A 26,332-nucleotide genomic window follows, 5' to 3' on the forward strand; every position below is an offset into this window, starting at 1 on the left:
CCTTGGTATTGTGTATGTATTGGTTGTTGATGAGAATTTGTTTGTGGTAACTTGGTTTAATTTTATTTGGCAAAATACACCATGTAGGCACAATATATACTGAAACAACAGAGGCCTTAACATTAGACTTTAACTCAAAGCCACTGTTATTTTTGTTTATATTGTGATTTAGTGGTGCATACAACACCACTAAATGAATTTGAAATTAACTTTATTGGCACAAACTAATTCCAACACAGAGTCTTTAGGCCCCTGAGAGTCTGGGGCCTCGGGGCAGTTGCTCGTTTTGTCTGGTTGGTAATACAGCCTTAATATCAGTTTATTTCTCATTAGTGCTACTGTTTTAATGCTAAATGTTAATGGACTTTTCTATTTTTAAAAAAATATATTGATTTATTAATTTAAACACACACAATTAATATTCAACTAATGGAACTCTGTAAAATAAGACACTTCATAATTCATGTTCACAATTCAAATTAACAACACTTTCTTAGGCACAAGACTTGAAAACCTGGAAAACTTGAATGTTTGAATCATTTAGAGGTACTGACTGTGTATATACAGTACATACCAATGCACATGAAGATTCAAACTTCCCGTCACGTCTAAGAAGACAGTTACTAAACATCACATCCCTCAGACTTATATTCTGCTTCACTCAACCCATCTGCATGCTACAGTATGTGTATATGAACACAAAAAACAGTTGCTGTTACTCTCTAATGTCCTTGCACAAATAGCATAGCACTTTGTGCTGGTAATAATGATTGTGCTGTGATTGGGTGAGGTTTATTTGAATAGGTTACCTGCCACAATTACTGTTTATCTCCATTTGCAAAGTAGACAAGTGTTCATTTCAAGCCTCAAATACACTCCATAGAAATTACCCTTGTTTTATAGTTTACTACCAGGAAATAAAAAACATTAGGTTAAAGAACAGGGGAAAACATTTTATTCGGGAACATTGGTCAAGTAAATAAATGGACAATTAAACAAATGTTTGCACAATCTTTGTCAATACTGCTAAATAAATATCACAATACATTTACAACACACCTCTATCCAAACCTAAGCCATCTTTCAAGGCTGATGCACTGTGCAAACTGCAATAACTGTTTATATATGTAGCAATGTAAACACAGACTACATGCACAAAAACAACCCCTTTATCTTTTAAATTCCACTGACCTTCTGTTTTAAAGAAAATCTTTGCAATCCATATTATGCAGCAACACCACTGACTCACAAACTTAAAGACTACAGTGTGTGTTTTTTCAGTGCTATTGGTTTATAAGCTGCAGTGTGTGTCTACTTGCTGAACACACTGGCTCCAGGAGCTTTGGCAGAAGGCTTCTCCAGGCACGTCTCTGTCCCCGTCCTCACACCACTGAACACAGATGGTGCCACTTTGCCCATACGTTCTGAAAAGAGAAGCAGATAATTAGCATCAGAAAAACAGATGGTTTAACCAGGTGACTGATTTTCAATAAGTCATAAAGCTTCCAGCTGGCTGTCTTTGAGGGAAGTATGTGAGAGCAAATACAGCATATCTGCAACATTGTTTCTGTTTAACTTTATCTCTGTGCTGGTCAGGGGTTTAGGATTCAGCACTTGCCGATATTTTATAAACATATAAAATCATATTCTCTCAATTAGTATTCAAAAAGCTGTTTTGTGAGCCCCATTGAGCTACAGAAAATTAGTCACCAAATACAAATATAGACTCAAGATCTGTGAGGCAACATGCCCAAAAAGTCCTTGTATGGGTGGGTAGAGTGGAAAGGGCTTAAAAGCCACCTGATGTCATGCTGTTTCTGTGTTCAAACAGTGGGTGGGAGTTATGCAAGTGCACCACCAATAAATTTAATGATTAATATGAAAACTCAACTGTCCACCACCAGTGTCCATGATGTCCATCTCTATCAAATCAAGCAAAAACATAACATTCAAACAACTTCCAGCAAGTTATATATAGGAGTATAAAGGTACAGTAAAAGCTGTTTAACAAAGCTTGATTCAGAGGATCTTTGGCTTTATATAGTATTGTAATTGATTTTTATATTATAACTTTAATATCATTTGTATGTGGCTTCCAACATAATTTATTACCTGTTATCACTCTAAGAAATTGAGTCACTTTTTTGATTTCTACATCATTTATCATTAGTTTCTTATCTGAGTTATTTGAACAATTACCAAAGATTATATATTTCATTTTTACTTAAATTCAGTGTTAGTTTATTTGCATCAAACCAACTCTTGAGCTTTTTCAATTCCTTTTCCACTGTATCCAAAAGTTGTTCCAAGTTGTCCCCACAACAAAGTAAATTTGTATCATCTGCAAATAGAATAGTTGTCAATGTTTTGGACACTCCACACATATAATTTATGTAAAAATAAACAACAATGGTCCAAACACAGAGCCCTGGGGGACCCCGCAGGTAACCTTCAGTAATCTTTTACAAATTCTGTAAGTGCAAACAAAGTTGTCCTATTAGTTCTAAATCCATATTGCTGATCATACAGTACATTATGTTTTGAGATGAAGTCATCTAATCTTTTACAGAATATTCTTTACTTTCCACATCATCTCTGCTATCATCTTTGCAATCTCCCTCGCCAAACCAGAACCAACACTGACAAAAAAATGGTTAAATTATACTTTAGGCATACTATCAATGTGTCATAAATTATAACATGGTTATATGTGTTGTATGTAAAATATGAATTTAGTATAATAAAATATAATAATAGAAATTTAGTTGTAACTTGTAGCCTGCTTGTCAGTCAAAGTGAATGCTGTGAAATAAGCACTAGCATAGAGTGGAAGTATGGCTACTCACGTTAAGTAGAGGTGGGCGACCTACCTCAAAAATGTAATTCAGTAACGTACGGTAGCCTTCTTGAGTAAATGTACGTAGTTACTTTCCACCACAGAGAGCACATTAAAAACACATTAAATTCATAGCTCCAGAGCTCTCTCCATAGAAAAAAGGCTCTTGACTGATAACGTAGCAGTAAGAATAGCTCAGCTCAGTTCGACAGACTGCAATGGTCGTTTATCATTTTGTTTCAAGTTAATTCGCTTGTGGCCAGCTAACCTGAACAACTTCCCTATAATGCTCATGTTTAGTTTTGATTGTCAATATAAATGGGAAATCTTTCCCTGGTGGTCTAGTGGTTAGGATTCGGCGCTCTCACCGCCGCGGCCCGGGTTCGATTCCCGGTCAGGGAACTACTTTTCTTGTTTATATTTTTGTGGTATAAGAAAGGATAATGTTGAAAGGACATAATTAGCAGCACTGATTCTGATATCATACACAGACTAGCTATGCCTCAGCCTTCCCACATAGCATTCAGTGACATATCCACCATATCACATTACTCTGACGCCTTTCCTATTTAAGTTATGTTGGATAGTTAAATTACATTTAGGCAAATCTAAAGTCTACAGGTCAAGCAGGAATTAAACAAAAAATGATCTATATTTAAAGGTACAAAATGTCTTTATAGATGTGAACATTAAACATCTGACATGTTACGTCATTTGTCTGGTGTTTGAGTGTCAGAAGAAACAACATCAGTAAAAAGCTTTACTCACCACACTCCACCATGACCTCATAGGTCTTACTCTTGACCTCGCCCTTCAGTCCCAGTTTACTGCGGGCTCCTTTCAAGTCCTCCTCCTTCATTGGTGGACGCTTCTTCTTCTTCACCTCACCCGGCTTAAAGAAAGAAGGGAAAAGTGGTTATGTTAGGGTTAAAGAGAAGGAAAACAAAGGGTGGTAATATTGATTTCTGTAGTCAAACCTGAGGCATTATGTTTAATTTCTGTATCTGATCATAAAAACATTTGACCTGATATAACTTACCTGTGACATGGTGATTTAAACTGGTGTGTTGATTCCACAGACACCCTCTCCAATGTGAAAGTGTTTCTGGTTGTTATTCTGGTGTGTGTGTTTGTCTTCCAGCAAGCCTATCATTATATATAGTCCTGGTCCAGACCCAATGAGTCAGTCAGGCCCCCTACCCTCTGTACTACTCTGCCTGTTGTCAGTGTGTATAATTAGGTGTGACGTGAGGGATAGTACAGCTGGAATGGGTCTCCAGTCTTTTACGATAGGCTTACATGGCCAACAGCTGATAATTCAGGACACAACACAAGTGGTCAGCTCCCTCCTCTCCCCTGGCAGAGATTAAATGTTGGGATGGGATGTGGCACTTGCTCGTGTCAAAAAGGGAAATTGAGGCTGAGTCCACCTGCCACACTCCAGTGGGTGAGTCTGTTTGCCAATTGTTAAAACTTGATTTAAGCCTGAGGGAATGTCTTTTTGAGTCTTGTAAAAAACATTTATAGACACTTAACACATGAACCAACAAAATAAGGGCTGACCCAAGGAGCTGCCCAACTGTCTTGTGTGAGTCAACATGAATAATAGGCAACAAGCTGGCTTCGGGTCAAATCTGGACACATGATGAGAAAACCCCCTAATAGATCTTCCATCATTGGTTGAAGTCAATGACACCTTTACTCCAACAGAAATAATCAGGTGCTTCACAAACACAAATATATATGTATTATCATTTATGCACATCATTTTAGCCTAGGAAGGTCTAAAGTGTAGATGTTGAGATTAAAGTGTCCTTTACTCGTGAATCCTTCAACAATTTCTTATTGTATATCTGCAAATGGCACAATGAAAATGCTCCAACACTGAAATCTCCTAAATCCCTGTAAAGTTGAATGAACATTTTCATATTGACAACTCAACCTGTTGTCAATATGAAAAACAACTAGTTGGTAGTGAAGACCAATTAGATTTTAAGTGACTTGAAATAATAGACGTTAACTGTGCCAGTGAATGTTTAAAGATCATTTTGGCATTTATGTAAACCCACATTTTTATGTTATCATAATCTGAAATTCCCTGGCGTAAAATGATTGTAAAAATGTTATTGTTGATCAATTTAGAATGTCACAGTTTTCTAGTTTTACTTTATAACGTATGTTTTGTTTGTGCCTACATTTTTTCTCTCATTTATTGGATTCTTGTGACGACAAGGTATGTCGTCACAAGAATGATAATGATAAAAAAGCAGTAAAGGAAATACTGAGCAGTCAGAAAACTTGAAATTGAAGTGTTAACTATATGATGATGGACAAAGTGACTCACTGTTTTAAAATGACACATGATCCTAACTATGTCTTTAAATCTCTTCTACAAACAACTTAATATATTACAGTGTACTTAGCACTGGTGGCTTTTGTAATTAGGATACTTAGAGTTACTGTGGATGACTGAAAAAGCAACACACAACAACAAATGATGCGCTTGTCTCATGCAGTGGATATTATGACCACAGGGAGAGTGAAAGTGTGTTGTTAGCTGAAGATGACGAGTCGAGATGTAATGTATTCTTCGGAGCTTCTGAAGGATGACTCCTGTAGCTAAATGTGTGCCCGTGTGTTATTTACAAGAAGCTATAGGTTAAGTCGGATCTATTTCTGGGCACACAATCATGACTGTAGCTCGACCGGCTCTGCACCTCTTTCTAAGTCTGGTCTAGGTCTGAACCCGTTTCAAAACATCACCTGTAGCGGTAAGAAATGAGCGATGCAGGCCATTTTTTTTACTCACATTATGCTTCTTACAAATTATCCAATCGAGGATATTACTATTTTTCTTTATGTGCTGACACAGATCGCCTCCTTGTCACTTTCCCTGGTGGTCTAGTGGTTAGGATTCGGCGCTCTCACCGCCGCGGCCCGGGTTCGATTCCCGGTCAGGGAACATCTTTTTCTGTTATACACATCAATCCAATAGAAATGGACCAGGTGCTCAAAGTAGTGTATCACATCATTTATTAGAAAGTAGTTTATAATGATAATTTACCACCATCACTTGCCTTTTTACTCATCTAGTCGTTTCACTTTTCAAAATACTAAAAGCCCTCTTTGTCCTGCTTGAACTGAGAGTTACAGTAACTGCTGCATGATGCTGTTCTTTCCTCCTTTAAATTTATTTCTAGCACACATGCCAAAAACGTCATAATGAAATCATTACCAGCACCGAACTCATCACAGTAACAGTTTATGTCACTCTCCATTTACTTTAAAGAGGACCAGCAGTCACATCAGCTATGCACACTTGCACACACACATCCATCATACACCAGTACATACAGGTATACTGTGCATCCATACACACACACACACACACACACACACACACACACACACACACACACACACACACACACACACACACACACACACACACACACACACACTCTTTCCTGACTGTCTGGTCCACAGTCACGTAACAGTTTAGAGGTCTATGCATGTCACATTCTTAACATCAGAGCCTGCTACAAACAAAAAAATTCAAACAAACAACAAACGAAACACCTGCTGGTAATTTCACTCAGGCACATTATTGTAACAAAAAAAAAAAAAAAAAAAAAAATCACACAAACACAAAAGGAAAGATAAAAGCTGTGATAAATGGGAAATTGTGCAAGAAATGGTTCCCATATCTTGGAGAGAAGGAATAAAGAACACTTTTGGAGCAAGCATAGTCACCTTTTTTGGCCCGAAAATAACACTCAAAACTTGTATAAAAAAATCCCAACAACTTGAAATGAGACAAGAGACATTCAGAGACAAAAAAAAAAAAGAACATAGTTAGAGCACATCAGCAAAACCGTCACAGACAAATGGAGAGACTGCAGTCTTGTGCATATAGGCGGACAACACCGGCTGAGCTGATATTCGAAGGACGTTGCAGTGGTGGTACTTGCAGCCCTACAGATTTAACAAGTGAGCGGACCCTGTCAGAAGATAAAAATGGAAGGTTGCTGCAAGCGTTAATGTGCTACCTCTGACATGAGTAACATTACATACAAGATATACAGTAGTAAAGTGTGTAACTGTGCTGGAAACTTTTAAGAGTCGCATCAATACAGTGATTCAAACACTCTGACGTAATGCTCCTCTAAATTTGAGGTGTGTCCAACTGTACACACCCTCGCACACATACACGCAAACACACATCACAGGCCGTGGTGGTACGTCTATATGCGAAAACAAAGGACAAAGTTTACATGGAATCTACATCAGGAATACAATCACTTTAGAGGACATGTTAAAGTAACAAATGTAACCAACTCCATGAAAGGTTTGCATGATGGTTTGGTTCTTTTGTGGCCATTTAGATTTGTCCAAACAACCTGATCCTGGACCACTGCATCACAATACCGTACACACCGCCACTGAGATCCAAACAGTAATAAACCAGTGTTACCTTTTTCCTATTATACTTACATAAAGGATTTAACAATATAATGTTCATACATGGTGGGAATTCTTTTTCCCAGAGTGTCTTTAAACATAACACTCACCAAGGAGTGCCATGTTGTAATGCAACTGTGATCTTAAGTACCTGGTTAACTAGCAAAAAACATCTCCCAGTGAGTTAAATTAAATCCCAGGTTAGACACAGTTTAGTGTCTGCAGAGTCCTCCAGGAGTCAACGGTAAAGGGAATTCAATTACAGTATATTCTGTGATCGAAGGGAATCCTACGTTTGAAAAGATCATGTCAACTCCTAAAGAGGGGATGTATGTGGGCCTGTGAGGTGAACGCCAACCAGAGGAAATTCAATCGTAGCAGCTAGCTAGGCACACAGGTCAAACAGGGATCCCCATGCGAAGTTTCTTCTTCTTCACCGTCTTCAGACCAGTGAGCCGCCGTACATCGTCCTCATCTGACTCATCCATTTCATCGTCTGCTGAGAAAAGGATCTAAAAAAAAAACAAACAAACAAAAAGGGAAATAGAGAAACTTATAAATAGCTGAGTGGGAGGCAGGTTCAGGTTATATTTTATAAGGGCATACTGAAGTTGCCCACACAAACAACTGCCCCGCCTTTGCAATTGTATGATTGGTTAGTAAAAATATTTGGTACCGAGTAAATGCCTTCATTTTTTTTTGACTTCAGACAGTTTAAAGGGGACCTATTATGCTTTTTGTGATTTTCTGTTATTTATATATGGCTATGATCTCAAATATCTATTTTAAACACATGTAAAACTTGAGGTTTAAGTATATAGCAATGCTGCCTGCAAGTCAAAAGCCCAGGCTTGAACCTGCTCTGAACACTTTGTTTGCGATTGTTTATGATTGTCACCACTGACTGTATATAAATATGGACAACGTGTCTCTACTTCCTATGCAAAAGTGAAACCAAAATATCTCCTTTCAGGGAGGTGCCATCTTGTTTGTGTGACGTCATTTGGAGCCAGAGTCTGCGCAGTAGAGTCGGCTGGTGGAATGACGGCCCGCGGGACATGCCTCCTCAGCCGTCCTGCCGCTTGATGGAGGTTTGAGAGCGGCTGTCACAAACTGTCAATCATGACATCACACCCCTTTTTATATTGTGAAATAACAAAGTAAAAACACACTTAACAGAAAAATGAGCATTTGGACAAACATCAGTGTGATGAGAACTACATAAAATGACAAACTATCTTTGGGAAAAATTGTATTTGATGTGTACTTTGTTTTTTTAGTTTGGCTCTTGTCCCATCCACTAACATGGAGGGGGCGGGGCTTATGATCTATACTGCAGCCAGCCACCAGGGGGCGATCAAGATGTTTTGGCTTCACTTTTGGAGAGCTGTCATGACGTCCATATTTATATACAATGATTCACTTCAATGATTGTCACTTATCGGCTGTCCATTCTGTAGCACTGGTTGCTAAGGTTGTTGCTAAGGTTTTTACACGTGTTGCTTATGCTTTCCACTCTCATGTTTCAGATAGGATTTTGGTTTGAACATGTATGGATGTATTTGAGAGGTTGACATCTTGAGTAAAGAATGAGTAAAAGAAGTGAAATCCTATTACTACTGCTTGTTCATGAGGCCACTGGAAGTTGGCCGAGATGCAGCTTCCAGGGGCTAACCAATTAGGCTCATTGGGACGGAGGCCTTATAGCGTCAGGAGCTAAAACAGCCTGTTTCAGACAGAGGCTGAACTGAGCTGTTGTGTAAAGGGCCAAATATGTGTTTTTTTAACTGTAAATCATGCAAAGATATTCAAGTAGAGCCCAGAATATAAATATAGACCTCTAAATGTGCAAATGTTCCCTTTAACTCTTCTTAGTAATAATTTAGTGATATTCCATACTCAAATGCAAGTGCATACAGCAAAAGAATAGTATGTCTTGCATTGTGTCTTTGTATGAGGTGATTCTGGGAATAACTTGCCTGTAAGACTGTTTCCTCTGACCAAGACACATTCTTGGTAGTCAGAGTGATTTTTGATTTTAATAAACAACATCAGCTAATGCTGCATTTCATATGAAAATACATGACAATCATTCCCTGATGAAAAGTAGAAAAGTACACGAGCCAGCCAGGAGTCGAACCTAGAATCTTCTGATCCGTAGTCAGACGCGTTATCCATTGCGCCACTGGCCCGCTGTGAATGCCTTCCCCTGCTGAAACCAATACATCTGTGGCAGCTAAGCCTTGCCCATCCCCCACTGCTCAGCACCCTGCAGCCAGCTGCAGCACACAAGCAGGACGTGAAACTAACCACGAAGCTGGCTTTTGTGTGCACTGCTTTGACTATTCAGATGTTTAATGCATGAAAAGCAGCTTTACATATCATTTTGTGACCTCAAAACTTACTAACATGTGGCCCGCTGACAAGAAATACAACTTGTTTGTCTAACAGACAGAACAGTGTTGCTCAAATCATTTTGCAGTCAGACCTGATTTTAGAAATAAAGACAAAACAACACTTAGCTATTGTTTGATTTATCAGAATTAAAATTGTGTGTGGGTTTCCACTTCCCTCAGTCTGAAATTGAATTTAATGAGACTTTCATGAATAAGGATGAATATGACTTCAGGGCCACTTTATACTGTGCTTTTGTTACCTTTTGGGACAGACAATCATTCTATCTTTGTTTCCACAACCTCGGACACAAATTCACTTCAATTATGTTTGAGTTTAAAGTTAAATTTGACCAAAGTAGGAGATGTAAAATCCATTATTTAAGGACAGACTGCAGGAACAGGATCAAAGGCTATATCTGGTTTTGACTGTGGCAATCATTTGACAACTCTATTCTCTTCCAAGTAAAACAATTTAGAACAAATGTGGTCATGGGCAGTGCTTAGCTTGTGTCTGCTATACCCATTTCAGACCGACACTGTTGCAGGTCAAATCTGCATCAGTTGATGTGAATAGGTCAATGGATGGACACAAATATGTCAAAATATGCTAACGAGCCAGCTGGGAGTCTAGCCTAGAATCTTCTTATCCATTGACAGATGTGTTATCCATTGCGCCACTGGCCCGCTGTGCTGAACCTCACTCAGAAAACACAGAACAGCGGCTAAAAAACAAACTGCATACCTGATTGCTTCCTCTTGACTTCTTTTTGACCTATACTTCTCACCTCTTCCTCATTATCCAACCACAGGAGAAACAATATCCCATGTTTAACAGCCAGTTCAGCAGCAGTTAAAAGAAATGAAGCATGTTTGAGTTATAAATCAACATCACCTGTAACAAATGAAGAGACTTTTTATTACCAGCTGCTGCAGACTCTCACAAGTAGGTGATACCTGATTCTTTTTATATTGTTGCCTATGATTTTAACCCCCTAAGTATTTCTCTATTATTCCCCCCTTGAAGACTGTCTGCCTTTTTGTTATTAAATCGTTTACTCCCTATAGTTACATTGTATTTAATATATTTTATTCTTTTGAGAGAGGCTTTACAAATTACTATTATCAACATATTAAAAAAGAGCTTTTTCACTAAATTAATGAGAAACAACAGCAAAGTAAAAAAGTTAGGATATCAAATTTTGAATTTTTCCTCTGGATTTAACCTTTGCTAAAAGGGACTTTTAAGCTATTTAGGTCACATTTTCAGCAAATCCCAATGCAGGAAATAAACCACAACTAACTATTTAATCTCCACACTTCCTCCTTGCATACACCTTTCACTTGAACAAAGTCAAATCTAAGCTGTAGACCGTTGTGAGAGTTGGCAGCCTGAGCTATGATTTTCATTAAAGTTTCCATTTCTTACCCCACGCATAAATAAGCTTGAACTGATATGAGAAAATATCTGGCTGAAGCCAGCTGCCTGGGTGACTAAGGAATCAAGGAATCTATCTTTTCATTCTCAGATTGGAGTAAGAACTTCTAATCTGCAATACATTTCCTTCAGTGAAATAAAGAACAGTGTAACTATTCTGTATGTTAGTTAAACACAGACGGAGCTACTGTTGTTTTATTTTGAGTGTTCTGTCAGTGTACTATAAAGCCTTGAATCTCAACTTTATTACAATAATTATGATAACACACTCATAGCTGGTGGTGGTGCTCCGACGGTATGCTGGTCGTTACAAAACAGTGTGTACAGCTCCCTGGTGGTCTAGTGGTTAGGATTCGGCGCTCTCACCGCCGCGGCCCGGGTTCGATTCCCGGTCAGGGAACAACTCTTTATGTGTCTAGATAATTGCAAACACTGTAATAGTTTATTAATCAAGGCTGCATATAACCATGTACACAAGAAGATTGCCTGTATACATGTAGGCTTAACACTGCCTTTCTGGACTCACAAAGTTAGCTCCACTGCAATGATACCACCGCAGACCAAACCTGTAAAATGTCATTTTTGATCATGACATATAAAAAGGACTACCTTGAAACCAATCATGTATGAGGAAAAAATTATGCCAAAAGACTAAGCATTAAGATTTTATTGGTACCAGTGGTGCCGTACCTTCAATCTGAAATTGTGTGTACTACACGACAACTCAATCTGTGAAAAAAGTGAGAATCAGCATCCCTACCCTCCAGAGAATCCAACATGAATCTGCCAGAAACTACCAAATGTCATACACGTGCAGGGCTTTCCACAAGGATATGGAGTAGCCAGCCAGTGAAAAAAGTAGCCAGCTAGGGGAGTCTGGAGGCATGCCTCCAAGAGAAAAAGTTTGGCCATAAAAGCCTAAATTTGGTGGCTTCTGGCACATTGCAATGCCACTATTCCATCATATACACTGATCTTAATTATTGCATATTTTATTGAGTTTGCCTACCTGATTGTAAATATGTAGTGAATTATTGTAAAGGAGAATTAGGCCTCTTCTAAGTTTTAGCCCACAAAGTCTGTAAATAGCTATGAATATTTAAAACCACACCTATTCCTGACGGATCATAACTTTTGTAATTAAGAACCACTAGACCTTATTTATTATTTTATTTATCTATTGACACTTTCACTGTAAAGTTTATCAAGACATGTTACAATTGTGGTTAATGTGGTGGTTCTACTAGAAACATGAATGCACTCTCATTCAACGAAAACAAACAAGGTTATTTTAAAGGGGAACATTTTTTTAATCCCATGTTTTATTTAGCCTATGTATTGGTTTTTAAATTAAATTATTTATAAAATAAACCAATGCCAAAAATAACTCTAAAATAACAAACATGTGAATCACTTCACTCAAATCATGTGAATCTGCTGAATCAACTCAACTTCTAGTCATCTTCGTCTTTATTTTCATCTTCACTATCATCCTTTGTGTGTGGCTGAGGCACAGCCTACATTTTCCTCATACGACACAGGCCTGTTACTTTGACAACATTGCCTGTTTAATGTGTGTTTGCAGTGTGTCTTAGAGATGGCTCTGCTGTAAAAAGTGCAAAAAAAAATTAAGATAATTAATCCATTTGTTCATTCATTAAGCCTATAAACGTCTGGGTAGTGTATATGGAAAATGCAGAGCTGTCAGCTGACTTTTTGGACTTTTTTTCTTGACTATTGTCAAGTTGCTGCCACTGGTGTTTTCTGAAGTAGCCTGTCTAATAAGGGTGACCCTTGTCTGTGCAATCAATGGAATTCTTAATGTGCTCAGTTATTTTGCTAATATTTGTCAATTACTGAAGACGACTCTCCACTCTCTACTCAGCAGGACACAACCTCTCAGCAGAGCGCGCGCGCACACACACACACACACACACACACACACATATTCATATAGAGCATGTGGGGGCAGGACTGAAACAGCTGGATAGGCATGTTTCTCTATCATGCATTGTTTAGAGGTAGAGGCTAGTGGATGTAAATGTACACACAGTGAATCGCAACTTGTTAATCAAAGTAGCTGGCTGAATTTAAATGAGTAGTTGGCTGTTTAGCTGGCAGCTGGCGCTTATGTATAGCTCTGCACATGCACCTATTCTGCAAATAAAGGTCATGTAAAGCAGTGTTAGCCATGAGGGTGTTGTAATAGCTTCAAACCACTTCATTTACCCCAAATGAAGCACACTGATTAAGTTACAGCCTTTACTATGCAATAAGTAATGTTTCAACAGCTCTTATGTCCTTATCAGAGTAAAAAGAAGACTAATAAAGACAGTCAAAACATTTTCTTTTGACTATGATGGAGACACATAAGCTGTTGAAGACCATAAGCATGTTAAAAGGTGTAATTTATTAAGTGTGATGATGTCCTTCCACCTTTTCGTTCACCTCAAATGGGAAGTATTTCTGCAAGAGCTTTGTAATTGCTGTACTGGACTTCTCAGTGATGACCATGATCTACTGTTGGGTTCATTTATTAAAACCGCTGTGATATCTCATTCATAGTCCTATAATGACACAAGTAGTGTTCTTCTAGACCAATACCACTACTAGAGACAGTATGTGCTCCTTGAACCAGTGTCCTAGACAACCTGGAGATTCCAGAGAACATGCATTCATACATGGTCTCTTTGTCTCAGATCCAGTTATCGCCCCACATTTACCTGTCCTTTCAGATCACTGCTTCTTTACTTTTAAAGCTACACTGTCTAGGCATTGTAGTAGCCATTCTGAAACCTATACTACCCATTGTATTGACTCAACTACCATTCATAAACTTAGAGAACAACTAGAGTCCGCTATAACAACCATAGATCAGCCCTGTTGCCTTAACAAGTTCACTGATGATTTCAATCACACATTGCTGAACATGTTTAATTCAGTCACCCCCGTCTGCTAGGAAAACTAGACTACGACCGTCCCCCTGGTACGACCGAGACACTTGGTCTATTAAACAAAGAGAACAACCAAGCAAGAAACTTTTCAGCTTGCTTGGTCGAATAGCTTGCTTGAATATAAACGTGCTCTCCATACTACCAGAATGGCTCATTTTCCTGACCTGATACAAAATAATTAAAATAACCCACAGCTTCTTTTTGACACTGTCACTAAACTCACTTGTAAATCACATGTAGCACCTCCCTTACTGAAACTGACTTCATAGAATTCTTCACCACACAAGTTGATGAAATCAGAAAAAGAAAATCTTCCTCCCCCTCAATTCCGACCAAGGACAGAGCAAATACATCTTAACACCCTTCTTCTTAGAAACCTACCCACTTTGAGAAAATCTCCCTATAAACACTCTAGAGACTGGTATTTTCCCCCAAGCCCACTATTTGTTTACTTGATCTTATTCCTTCTAACTTTATTAAGGACCTTTTTCCAACTCTCAGCCCACTATTACTACAGATAATAAACAGCTCTCTTATTAGTGGAACTGTGCCTGCATCTTTTAAAACAGGGGTTATAAGGCCACTCCTAAAGAAGCATAACCTGGACCCTGATTTGATCAGCAACTACAAACCAATCACAACTCTGCCACTTTTCAAAACTCCTTGAAAAAGCAGTGGCTCAGCAATTCATAGATCACATCTCATCCAATAATCTGTATGAACATCATCAATTCGCCTTCAGAAAATTCCACAGCAGAGAAACTGCTCCAACAAAAGTGGTGATTTACTACTTGTTTTAGACTCTGGCTCAGTTTCAATACTGGTGCTCCTAGACCTCAGTGCAGCATTTAAAACAATTGATCACTACATTCTATTAGATCACCTAGAAAGTTATACTGGTCTCACTGCCACTGCTCTCTCCTGGTTTAGATCTCACTTTGTTTTACACAAAAACTGTTCATCAGACTACATGAACAGGCTGTTATGGTGTGCCACAGGGATCTGTGCTTGGTCCTATCCTTTTCTCTATTTGCATATTGCCCCTGCGTACATTAAACAGTCATTACAAACTAGGTTCCCATTTCTATGCAGATAATACTCAGCTTTCCATCTCCATTTAGCCTGACACCTGTCATCAGCTGGTGAAGCTGAAAAAATTGCCTATTAGAAATCAAACAATCGATATCATCTAACTTTCTCCGTTAAATGCTGAGAAAACTGAAATGCTAGTTCTTGGTCCAAAGCAGATTAGAAACAAATTCAGTGATCTCACTTTGAATTAAGCTGGTTCCACAATCTCACAAAGCCCTTGTATTAGAGATCACGGTGTCCTATTTGATCCTAATCTCTCTTTTGAAGAACGTATCAACAATATTACAAGGACTACATTTCCATTTGCGAAATATTGCAAAGATTCGACCCATTCTTACCATGGCTGCTGCTGAAACACTTGTTCATGCATTTGTCTCATCTGACTATTGACTATTGTAACACCCTTTTCTCTGGCTAACCTAAATCAGCTATCGGCAAATTACAACTTGTACAAAATACTGCTGCCTTGATATTAACCAAGACTAGAAAATTTGATCATATTATCCCTGTTCTTATTTCATTACATTGGCTCCCTGTACACGCTAGATCTGACTTCAAGATTACATGGACTTGCACCATCCTACTTATCATCCCTATTCCCTCCTCATATACCTGATAAGGCTCAATGATCACGAAATGACAGTCTCCTGACTATTCCAAAAATAACTAAAATATCAGTAGGTGACCAAGCCCCTCTTCTTTGGAATCGTCATCCTATCCAAATTCGAGAGGCTAGCTCAGTTGATGCATTCAAAAGTAAAACATCTTTTAACATCAGTCTTTACCCTCACTTAGTCTGCCCTAAGTACAAAAACTATGATTATCCAGCTTATATTTAGTCTATGTGCACATGGTTACTTATATGTACTGTATGTTACACATTTTTGTATGCATTTTAATCTGTATCAAGGTACGAATGTTCAAGAGTCATATGTGCATAATATGTATTGTTGTATTTTACCTTTTTTTAAAATATACTTTCAAATATTTTGTTTATAATGTTTTATATGTAGGTTATCTCACTTTTATAAGTTTTTATATATTTTGCTAATGCTGCTCATTACTATTTTATTATATGTACAGCCCTTTGAGGCATACTTTGTGATACTGGGCAATAATAAATTTTGACTTCACTTGACTACAGCAGCCAGATGTCCCTGGTGGTCTAGTGGTTAGGATTCGGCGCTCTCACCGCCGCGGCCCGGGTTCGATTCCCGGTCAGGGAACACCTCTTTATGTCCATGATCAGATTGCAAACTCTTTAGAAGCCTCAGACTTCAATGGCTGCATGTATACAAGAAAATAGATTGCTGTGAGAAGTCAAGGCCTGTCTCTTTCAGTGGGTTTTTGGAATCATTTCGTCCCTAATACTGGCTTTCTAATCTCACAGTTTAAATTCTGATATAAAACTCCACTGCAATAATACTGCAGGCCAAACAAGCAAGATATGTTTTTCTGATCATAACATATAAAAATTACGTGTGAAGAAAAAAATAGTAGTTACCTGGATGTAACTCCAGTTCTATGAATATGTGCGTAGCCCTTTAAGAGTGTGTCATTTACCTGAGGGCTCATTGGGTAAACCAATAGTGAAGCCCATTTGAGGACGAGCATGTACGACACAGAATGAGTTTTCTCATAGGGGTTCGACAGGATCCCAATAAGGACAAATCTACTGCATTCAAGTAAAAAAACAACAGCACAGTATAACAGGAACTACAGCGCCACAAAGCAACAGTGACCAAAGCCTGTGATGATGGCATGTCACAAGTGGTTTTACATACAAAATGGTGTTACAATAAAAGTGAGTCCTTTGAAACAAGTTTCCCCACCCGAACATCACTATTTTCAAAAATCAACACAATTTGTCACAAATGAACACAAGCAACATTTCATCACAATTTTTAAGAAAAGCAGCAGGAAATCCAGTCATTTCTGACAGTAAAAAAAGAAATCCTAGTGAGAAGCAGCAAAATGACAGCCTTAATCACCAAGGTTAGCGAATGACTGTTAACTTTTTGCTTGATATAAACTGATCTGCATAAAGATATGGATATGTTTCAGGATTTTTATGTTGGCAGATCAGTTTTACATACTGCAAACAAGGTATTCTAAGAAAAGAAGCAGTTAAAGTGCACTAGTTAGATGAATAAGTGCAGGAAACAGGTGCTGTCTGTATAACCTTGTAGGGGTCATCAAGGGCCCTGAAAACACCTGGTATTAACATGTGTCTCGGATGATCCGATCACAAGTGGACATGCGTCTCCACATGCATCCTGACTGACCACTTGTGATCTGATCTCACTTCCCCGCTTTGCAGATAAACACAGACATCATTTCTGTTTTTAAAGACCAAACTTGTTCGTTATTAACTGGACCGGGGGTCCGCTCTGTCCAAAGCTGTGTTCAACAAAGAGAGAGAGAGAGAGCGAGCAAGAGAGAGAGAGGGAGAGAGTTATATGCAGCGATCCCCCCTCAGCTCTCCATTCAGAGACACTGTGCGCATTTACGCACAAGACACAGCATCATAACTTCATTGATTATTTAAATCTCCGACATACCGACAGCATCGCTCAGGATCTAATGTTAATTAATGTTCTGTGTTCTTCCACACATCCAAAGCAGTCGTCCTCCTGATAAATCCTGAGCTCCATTATGTCGAGCATTGCAGCAAACCTGAAAACTGTACTTATCAACTTGGCAGGACAAAGGAAACTATCCAGCAACGTTTAGCTTCTGAATTTTTTTTAGACAGACAAGCGAAAAATTAATGGTTTAATATCTATTCTAATTGTTGATTTGAAGAGGAAAACCGGTTAGGGGAACGGGAAAAACAGCAAAAAACGGAGGTGGGTTACGTTTTTAATTCACATGAAAAACAAATAATTTGTTTATCCTTTTATCAAACCAGTTGAACAGCTTTGGACAGAGAGGCCTGTGCCTTGTATGCTGGAAAATAGAGGACATCAGTTGAGTAGGCAGTCCTTCAATGTGGCTCAGGACGCATTGCGTTTACATTGCTAAATGAATGTGGCCACATGTGGCCCAGACCACCTCCAAATGTGGTCTGAGTGATCAGATCTCAATCCATCCTCAATGCGTCTGCTGTCCACTTGTGATCGGATCACCCAATAACACGCATGTTAATACCAGGTGTAAACAGGGCCAAGGTAAACTACACCTTCAACTGTGGGGTCCTGACATATGGACAATCACTTGCTCTGTGCCTACATCACAGTTGCCCACAGTAGAAAATGTCCCGCTGCTCAGGGCAGACTGTGTCATGACTTCATGTGATTTGTGGGCGACTGTACTGTGTGGCACTGTGTGGAGAACAGCTCTGCGTTGGGCTCATCTACTTTACAGGCATATAAAGTAACTGGGAGCAATGACCTAGCTCTAGGACGAGTTCCTACTCAGCGTGAGGGTTCCAATCAGTACTGGAGACCAGGAACAGTTGACAGTTTAATGACTATGTAATACTAAGACAACCCACAGTTTCAGAAGCTCAGAGGAAGGATTTTGGGGGTAAATAAGGAAGACTGAAGAGACTGTGTGCAGCTTTTGTAACACAGAATGACCATTCACTGAGAATGGTCTTGTCAACTCTTGTGTTGATTACAGGTCAACTTTGGCTTTATATGTATTTTTTTTTTAATAAAGGCTGACATTGAGTAAATATTTCTTCTCCTTCTTTTCTTACCCTGTGTGTCCAACAGCTGTATCATTCCAGTGAGACTTACCTCTGACTCTGAGTCATCATGAGACAGAGCTCGTCTGTAGCGCACCTTGCTATTCCCCCTCGAGTCCTCCTCTCTCTCCTCCAGCTTTGCTTTTGTCCTGTGCTTTTTCATTAGGAAATTATCTACCACCCAGAACATGAGGGCCTGAGGAAAATACAGAAAGAACTTCGGTGAGAGATTTTTCCTCCATGGGATATTAACAGCAATAGTTTTCACATTATTCACCAAAACAGGACGGATTTCTTTACATTCACGCACACATATAGGACAATGGCACAGATATAGACAAACAGGGAAATCATAATGGAATCTCACTAACAAAGAGTCAAAGACATTTAGATACGTTTATATAAAACTGTATCATGTAGCAAGATCTGGAACACAGGAACAGCAGACTTACGTTGATGAAGAACGGAACGATGAGCATGACGATGGCCAGTTCCAGGTCAGGATTCTCTATAGGGTTGAGGAGAGCCAGCTGCGACACACACAAACACATATGACACACACAAGCACAGACATGAGCCTACAGAGCAACACAGACAACACACCTTTCCTTTAATTAGAAAGTTCAAAGATTGGTAGGAGCAAAACCAGCACAGATCTATTTAAATGGAAGGATAGCCCACGGCAGTACACACTACAACGTGGAGTCTGCCAGAAGCTACCAAACATCATCTTCTGAACTCATTTGTTGAAGGGATTGTGAAAGTTTAAATTTTCAATTTTTTAAATTGAATAAAACTTCAGAATGAGCTGGTTTATTCTGACTGAGGTGTTTTACCAAAGGCATTTTGAATCTCACTGAGCTCTTACTGATTAGTGGAGGAAGAAAAAAAAAGTCTCCATGTAAACTCAAAACAATGAATACCCCAACATACACTTAAAAACAGGACGTACTGGAACACACTGATTGTTACATCATTTTTTAATAGCACGTCTTTATCAGAACAAAAAGCCTTTGATGAAGCCAAACTAGCCATTAAAACTGTATGATAAAAGCTATAATTTCATCAGTTTGATGATCTGTAAACACAATAGGATACATACATCTGGGCTTGGAACCCTTTGCGTTTCCTTGTTACTTGTTCCTACCTCAAATGGTAAACATTTCTCTAATCTTATAGTTGCTGTAAAGAACTTAGAATACAAAAAATACAACTGTCATATCACAATCATAGTTATTTTAGTATTGAATGTGTATGCGGTACTTCAACTGCAATCTTTGATGTCCTCTCTGTCACAAGCCCGTGATTCGACACAACACGCCTTTTCAGTACACACACAGCTCCCTGGTGGTCTAGTGGTTAGGATTCGGCGCTCTCACCGCCGCGGCCCGGGTTCGATTCCCGGTCAGGGAACACCTTGTTTTGTCTCTTTCCATAGACAGTAAACTGTGTTGGAGCTTAGACTATATAGGATACATTTTTATTTGCATATGAGAATCCATTTTAATGTGAGAAATCAGAGAAACTTGTAGGTTTGCTAAATAATTTTGTGCTTGATCCTGACTTTCTGGTCTAGGCTTGATTTAAAACTGAGCTCCAATACCATGTTAACCAATATTCTAGACAAGCCCTGCAAAGTGTGTTTTTCATTTAGGGTTGTATATCAAAACATATAAAAGGCCCACCATTTCATTAATCATGTGTGCAAAAAATGAATTAACCATTTGTGCAGGATCCCAATATGCACAAAACTACTGCATTTACACTAAAGTAACTACAGCACAGTGCTACAGAGATTCCACACAAGATGCTTTGTGAACAGTCATCCCCCAGTGGTCTAGTGGCTAGGATTCAGCCTGGGTTCAACTACCGGTCAAGGAATATTTTATTTGGTCTCTTTCAGTAGGACTTTAAGGACTGTTCTGGACTTCAAGAGTAGACTTTAATGGATACATTTTGACTTGCACACAAGAATCCAGATTTCTGTGAGAAATCTCATGAAGAATTATTAGTGGGTTTGCTGGATAATTTTGTACAAAATCAGCTTTCTAATATCACAGAGATGGTTTGATTTTTTTAACTGGAGCTCCACACTATGTTAACTAACAGTGTAGCGAAACTATGTAGCCCTGTGTTTTTGATTTAGTGTTGTCGATCTAAACACAATAAAGTACCGCCTCATCATTCATGTGTGTGTAGAAATTAATTTACTATTCCTGCAGGATCCAAATACAGACAAAACTTGACATGAAAGTAACAAGTACTGCAGCACAGTGTAATCCAGAGAGCATAACTTGTAAGCCTAACAGTTAGCCCTGGTGGTCTAGTGGTTAGGATTCAGCACTCTCACCGCTGCAGCCTGGGTTCCATTCCTGATCAGGTAACACCTCTTTATGTCTGCTGTATAGCAGCACCTATCATAGACTTAAATGAGCATGTGTATAAGCTTGAATAAAACCAGCGTACTGTATGACATCAAGCACCAAAACAGAAGTGTGTTAGCTCAACTCTGGGATGGGTTTGACATATTCAACCAATGTTTCAGGAATCTACCTTTGTTAGTACTTTCAAGTGCAGAAATGAAAACAAGTGATGAAAGCTGACAGGGCGGCACGGTGAATGAGAGGCTGGGCTGCTTTGTGAAAATTGTAGTGTTTAACCTATATGTAATTATATATCTGACAGGCTCAACAAGCAGGTTAATAATAGCTCTGTTTTTGACCTGAGTGCTGCTGCCTTTTTAGATATTGAGAATTTGTCTTGACTTGAAATGTTTCAATGTGACATTAATGGGCGCTAATTTCACTGGCTTTCTTTCCAAATGATTACTGACCTTCTTCCACTGGGGGATGAGGAGGACCAGCATGATAAGGACTTTCTCAAACATCATGATGAGGATGTAGAGGATACACTGGCCCAACCACGCTGTGCACTGCACTGGCTCTCCTACACACAAAAGCAAGGAAAGAGAGACACAGCAGATCACTGTCAAAAAATCTGCTTAGGTATTCAATTGTGGAGCACAGACCATCATTAGATTTCACTGCTTCAGTGATAAACAAACTGTGAAGGGGACACAAGAGAGCAGTGGCCCTGTAAATAATGACATTGCACCATTACAATACTAAGGGCAGCTACTGCCCTCCTTTGGGCATTACAGGCATTATAGGAATGAGCTGAAGCTTCACTATTCACACATGATCCTCACCGTATTCTCCAAAACGAAGAGAGTCCCACTGTCTCCACTCGACAATAGCACTGACAGCTCTCACCCCAGCATAGATCAGCAACATGCCCAGTGATGCATCCAACAGGAAGTTAATGAGGTATCTAGGAGAGATAGTAAAGTGTATGTAGTTTATAAGTGGAAGTGGCATGTGAACACTCGTCAAAGAGGAAAAGCTTTCTTCCCAGACAGCCTAATAGTTAGGATTCAACGCTTAATATCTACAAGTTTTAACGATCCTGAAGCTAAAACAATTTCATGGCAATGTAAATGTAACATGCAGAATCGGGGAGCTCTTAGAACAAGTAGTAGGCAGGTTGACTCACAGTGAGCAGGGATCCTCCTCTGTGAGGTCTGACAGGTAGACATTCGCAAAGTGGATAAAGAGCATCCCAATTGCCTGTTTTGAGGTGTCCAGGAACCTGCAGAGAGACAAGACAAGTGATATGTTTCTGAAGCAGTCCAGCAGGATTCATTCGATGCCTTTGCAAAGAAAATAATTTCAGCTGGCTCAGCTGCCTTACCAGATTCTCCAGGGTCTCCTCTCATGTTTGGGCTCTCTGAAGCGCTTCACTGTGGAGGAAAGAGTGTGCCACAAAGATAGAGGGATTTTATTACGGATCACACATAAAAACACAGAGGTACACAGAATCACTCAAACAGAATCTCTCTGGTTTTCATTTAGCCAAATTACAACCCTTCTGTGCACTGTCAAAGGTCCGATGAGAATTTAATAGGTTTTATAGTCGTTTAGTCTACTTGATCAGTTAACCCTCATTCTAAAATGAGGGTTGTTGTCTGCTTTTTGAGAAGTTAAATCATCACAGAAACGGGCTCACCAGTGAGACATCAAAAAGTTCCTCATCTAGCTTACATGAAACTTAATACCAATACTTCATATAATAATACTTGACTTAAAGTGAGATAGGCTGCACAATACAGACAAAATTTATGTGTGCATGGCTTATGGATGCAGAAGCAGGAGCGTGCAAGGGCAATGTGGTGTTGGTCACAGAGGAAGCAGAACTAGTAGACCAGACCAAAACCTCAATATCTTAATATAACATGCAGCAGCTGTGAAATGATTAATCTGATACCCTTACTTTCATCTCACTGCAAACAGGAAAATGTTTCTTTCAACATGGGCATACGAGGAGAGGTGGATCAGGCTCTGAATTTCTCAGTGTTTGGTAATAAAAGTCAAAAATTTAGTCCGACACAAAGTTTAGAAAGCAGTGATATAGTGATAATATATATATTAATATATATTAAGCTGTTTATCCAGAATCAAACTGAAAATAAATAAAAACTGTTCACGGAGGTAGTCTACAGTAAGCCAGTGTGTGTAACAAACACTGCAGCTACTGTATAATGTGTCAATGCAATTTGGACTCTGGGGTGTCTACGTTATAGGCCTTAAAGAAGTCCTCACTTTAATTAATCCCTGTGTGTAAAGAAGTCTGAGGGGTTTTATGCAAGACGGCTCATCACTGAACACAATGAAATGTCCAACACAAATAAAGCTCTTGCTGTTCTTCACAATAGTGGCTTGTTTTCCATGACACCCCCCACTACCCTCTTCTTTTAACTCTTATGACACAGGGCTGTATGAACACAGGGGAGCCTCATTGTGTTATAGCATCACTGATTTACTGTAACATGCAGTGATACCTAAGCTGCACATTTAACCTTCTCCATCAAACATTGTCACTTCTCAAAGTTAAACTAAATGCTGTGGCGCTGCCCAAACATTTACTAAAGGCTTTTTGTGTTTTCATGTTACACTGTGAGCTGTGACCTCATTTTCTGCTCTGAGCACAAGTGTGACTTCAGACATAACACACCCTGCATGCAGCTGGGTGTGATGTGTGATGTGGACGCAGGCGGAGGCCTGGGCCCGGGCCCACTCCTTCTTCTGCTCAGAGGGCTGCCTCGAGCAAAAGAGCTCTAAAGTGCTGAACATTCCTTGCTGCTGCCTGTGAGGCTGCGCTCTGCTGGGACAGACAAAACTGAGGGAGTACTCATTAGGTCACACAGCTGTCAATGGTGTGCCAAACACTGACTGAATGGAACCATGGCTTACTCCCGAGTCTGTGTTTCTTCTTCCTGTACCAATGTTTCCCTGTCTATCTAAAGCTAAGTTGAGCCGCCTAACTGCACTGTACGGCCACACTAGCTGCACTTAATATTGCCTACAAAAGACTTGGTAAAGAGAAGTGATTATGGATTTTACTGTGAACAAGCTGCAGTGTTTGTTGAGTGTCTGTCTCTTGAGGTAGCTTACTTAATCTACATTTGAACTGTTTTTGTCTGCAAATCAGTTTAATGTCTGTGAACAATAGCAGTTTGTTCTTATCACAATCTACCCTCCTCACAGCTGATATTTTGACATGTCATAGCAGGGAAAGCTCAGGTGTAATTAACAACATTGATGATGGCTGCAATTGCAGTTCCAGAGCCATACCATTATTAATGTTTACTTGCCAGAATTTACAAACTAATGTTATAAGTTCCACCTCTGCATTGCCTGCTATGACCAGTCAAAACCTCCGCTGTGAAAAAAGTATTGTGGTCTGAACCTCCAAATTACGTATAATCAAAGCAGGTAACTCCTTTTCCCCTGCTCTTCCCCATTGGATGCTGCCTTCACTTCATGATTTTGCAAAATGAAATACCTTTGTGAGAACCATAGCAGTTCATATGATTTATTTACATAGTTGAGTTTTAACCTGTTAATTACGGAACAGATATTATGTTGCAGGAAAGGTCAAACTTAGTGTGTTGTGCAGTGTGTTAAAATGAGAGTGTATTTTATTACTTTTATTACAACCACATCTAGTAACTGCAATAGGAAAGTCATCTGGTTCAGTGTTGAGATGAACTGGAACCTCTTGCGTTTAGTTTTACAGAAAAAAAGTGAAAAAAGTGAAATAAAAGGTTTTCTATCTTACTATTGTTCGTCTATGTTTGTTACAGAATCTGCTGGGAGCCTTCAAGCTGTGATCAATATCACATTTGATTAACAGAGTGATGCTATTGGATAATTGCCTGGTTACATCAGCAGCTGGTGTCAGATATCTGAAACACAGCAGACTTCTGGTCATACTCACACATCAGCGTACTGAAAGCCACCACGGCGAGAAGTCCTTGCAGGAAAATCCCAAATGAATCCATCAAGGCGCCATTCTCGCACCCCCGGTTATCAGTACCTGGAGTCGGGCTGGAGGACACCGACGTGTTGGTGAAGGACACAGCAGGCAGCCCTGCTCCTCCGGGACCTGCCAGTGCCACGTCTCCGAGCTGGGACAGCATGTTGACCCCACTCACAGCCATGAGACAGAAGAGCTGGACAAGACTTACTGATAAAGCCGAGGGCAGTTGCTTCTCGCATAAACAGGCTCTGGGCTTCCCAGTCCTCCCCAGCAGATGCTGGTCAGCTAATCGATATGTTATGCAGTGTAGTCTTCTGTGAAAGATGGTGGCATCCTCTCCCTGGCAGGCTCACACTCATTCTCCTGCTTCAGACACCCATAAAACCATGGCTGTTTTTATCATTAGAGAAGTCACGTTAAAGCTATCGCTCAAATGAGTTACTGGAAGTTGCAATGAAGCACCACGTCGCTCCAGCTAACTCGTATGCAGACTTTGACCGAGCTTCAACATTAATAATCAATAGCTGGTTTAAAAGGTCCGTGTGGCAAAGAAAACATTTCTTGTCTCGACCTGGAGTCTCATAATTTGCGAGCTACCATTACTAACAGACACACCAGCTAAACAAGCATGTAGCCACTCAAACAGGCAAAACCTCTGTTGAACCCTATTTTAAATCAATTGTACAGTGCAGGTCAACCGGTCAGAGGTATTTTTTAACCGAAAACCAAGGTCCATAGTGAGAAAGCAGCGGCTGAGATGCTGCTATCACTAGCGTTATCTACAGAGCTGCAAAGCTAGCTAACTCTCAGTTGTATTAAGCTAACGCTAAGCTAACAAACTCTATTCTGTTCCAGACGTTCAAACCGCGCATGCACAAGTCGCTCGTGACTTAAATGCCTGAAAAAAACCAGCTCGTCTGTATGTCCTTTTCTTTAAAAAAAAGTGACTGTGATGAATAATTTTGCAGGTCACGGCTCGCCTCTATATCCAGCTGCTTCCCCGAACAGAGCAGTGCCCACTCATGTTGACAGACGTAGTGTCATGTGACCTGCGTACCCACAGACATGCATGCTGGGAAGTGTAGGACA

General features: G+C 39.6%; 1 protein-coding gene and 6 non-coding genes across 8 annotated transcripts; 5 read left to right on the forward strand and 2 right to left on the reverse strand.

The window, feature by feature from the left end:
* Positions 1-936: 936 nt before the first annotated feature.
* On the reverse strand, positions 937-26,267 carry LOC121894759 (store-operated calcium entry regulator STIMATE-like). Of its 2 annotated transcripts, XM_042407591.1 has the most exons (10): positions 25,202-26,267; positions 22,616-22,664; positions 22,418-22,513; positions 22,074-22,195; positions 21,699-21,811; positions 19,318-19,395; positions 18,918-19,061; positions 7,702-7,809; positions 3,605-3,728; positions 937-1,424 (listed from the first exon to the last, which is right to left on the reverse strand). In XM_042407591.1, the coding sequence occupies exons 1-10, from the start codon at positions 25,422-25,424 to the stop codon at positions 1,312-1,314; spliced, it is 1,170 nt and encodes a 389-aa protein (XP_042263525.1). In that variant the 5' UTR covers positions 25,425-26,267; the 3' UTR covers positions 937-1,311. The 2 variants fall into 2 exon arrangements, with proteins under 2 accessions (XP_042263525.1, XP_042263524.1); XM_042407590.1 differs by lacking the exons at positions 7,702-7,809; positions 18,918-19,061; positions 19,318-19,395; ... (3 more) ...; positions 22,616-22,664; positions 25,202-26,267 and adding an exon at positions 3,876-4,012.
* trnae-cuc lies at positions 3,167-3,238 on the forward strand. The gene has a single exon. It is a non-coding gene; the product is annotated as a tRNA-Glu (tRNA).
* trnae-cuc lies at positions 5,727-5,798 on the forward strand. Its single transcript has one exon. It is a non-coding gene; the product is annotated as a tRNA-Glu (tRNA).
* On the reverse strand, positions 9,417-9,489 carry trnar-acg. Its single transcript has one exon. It is a non-coding gene; the product is annotated as a tRNA-Arg (tRNA).
* trnae-cuc lies at positions 11,457-11,528 on the forward strand. Its single transcript has one exon. It is a non-coding gene; the product is annotated as a tRNA-Glu (tRNA).
* trnae-cuc lies at positions 16,329-16,400 on the forward strand. The gene has a single exon. It is a non-coding gene; the product is annotated as a tRNA-Glu (tRNA).
* On the forward strand, positions 20,207-20,278 carry trnae-cuc. The gene has a single exon. It is a non-coding gene; the product is annotated as a tRNA-Glu (tRNA).
* Positions 26,268-26,332: the final 65 nt, after the last annotated feature.

Source organism: Thunnus maccoyii, chromosome 3, assembly GCF_910596095.1.
Source record: "Thunnus maccoyii chromosome 3, fThuMac1.1, whole genome shotgun sequence".
In the NCBI taxonomy this organism is placed as follows: Eukaryota; Metazoa; Chordata; class Actinopteri; order Scombriformes; family Scombridae; genus Thunnus; species Thunnus maccoyii.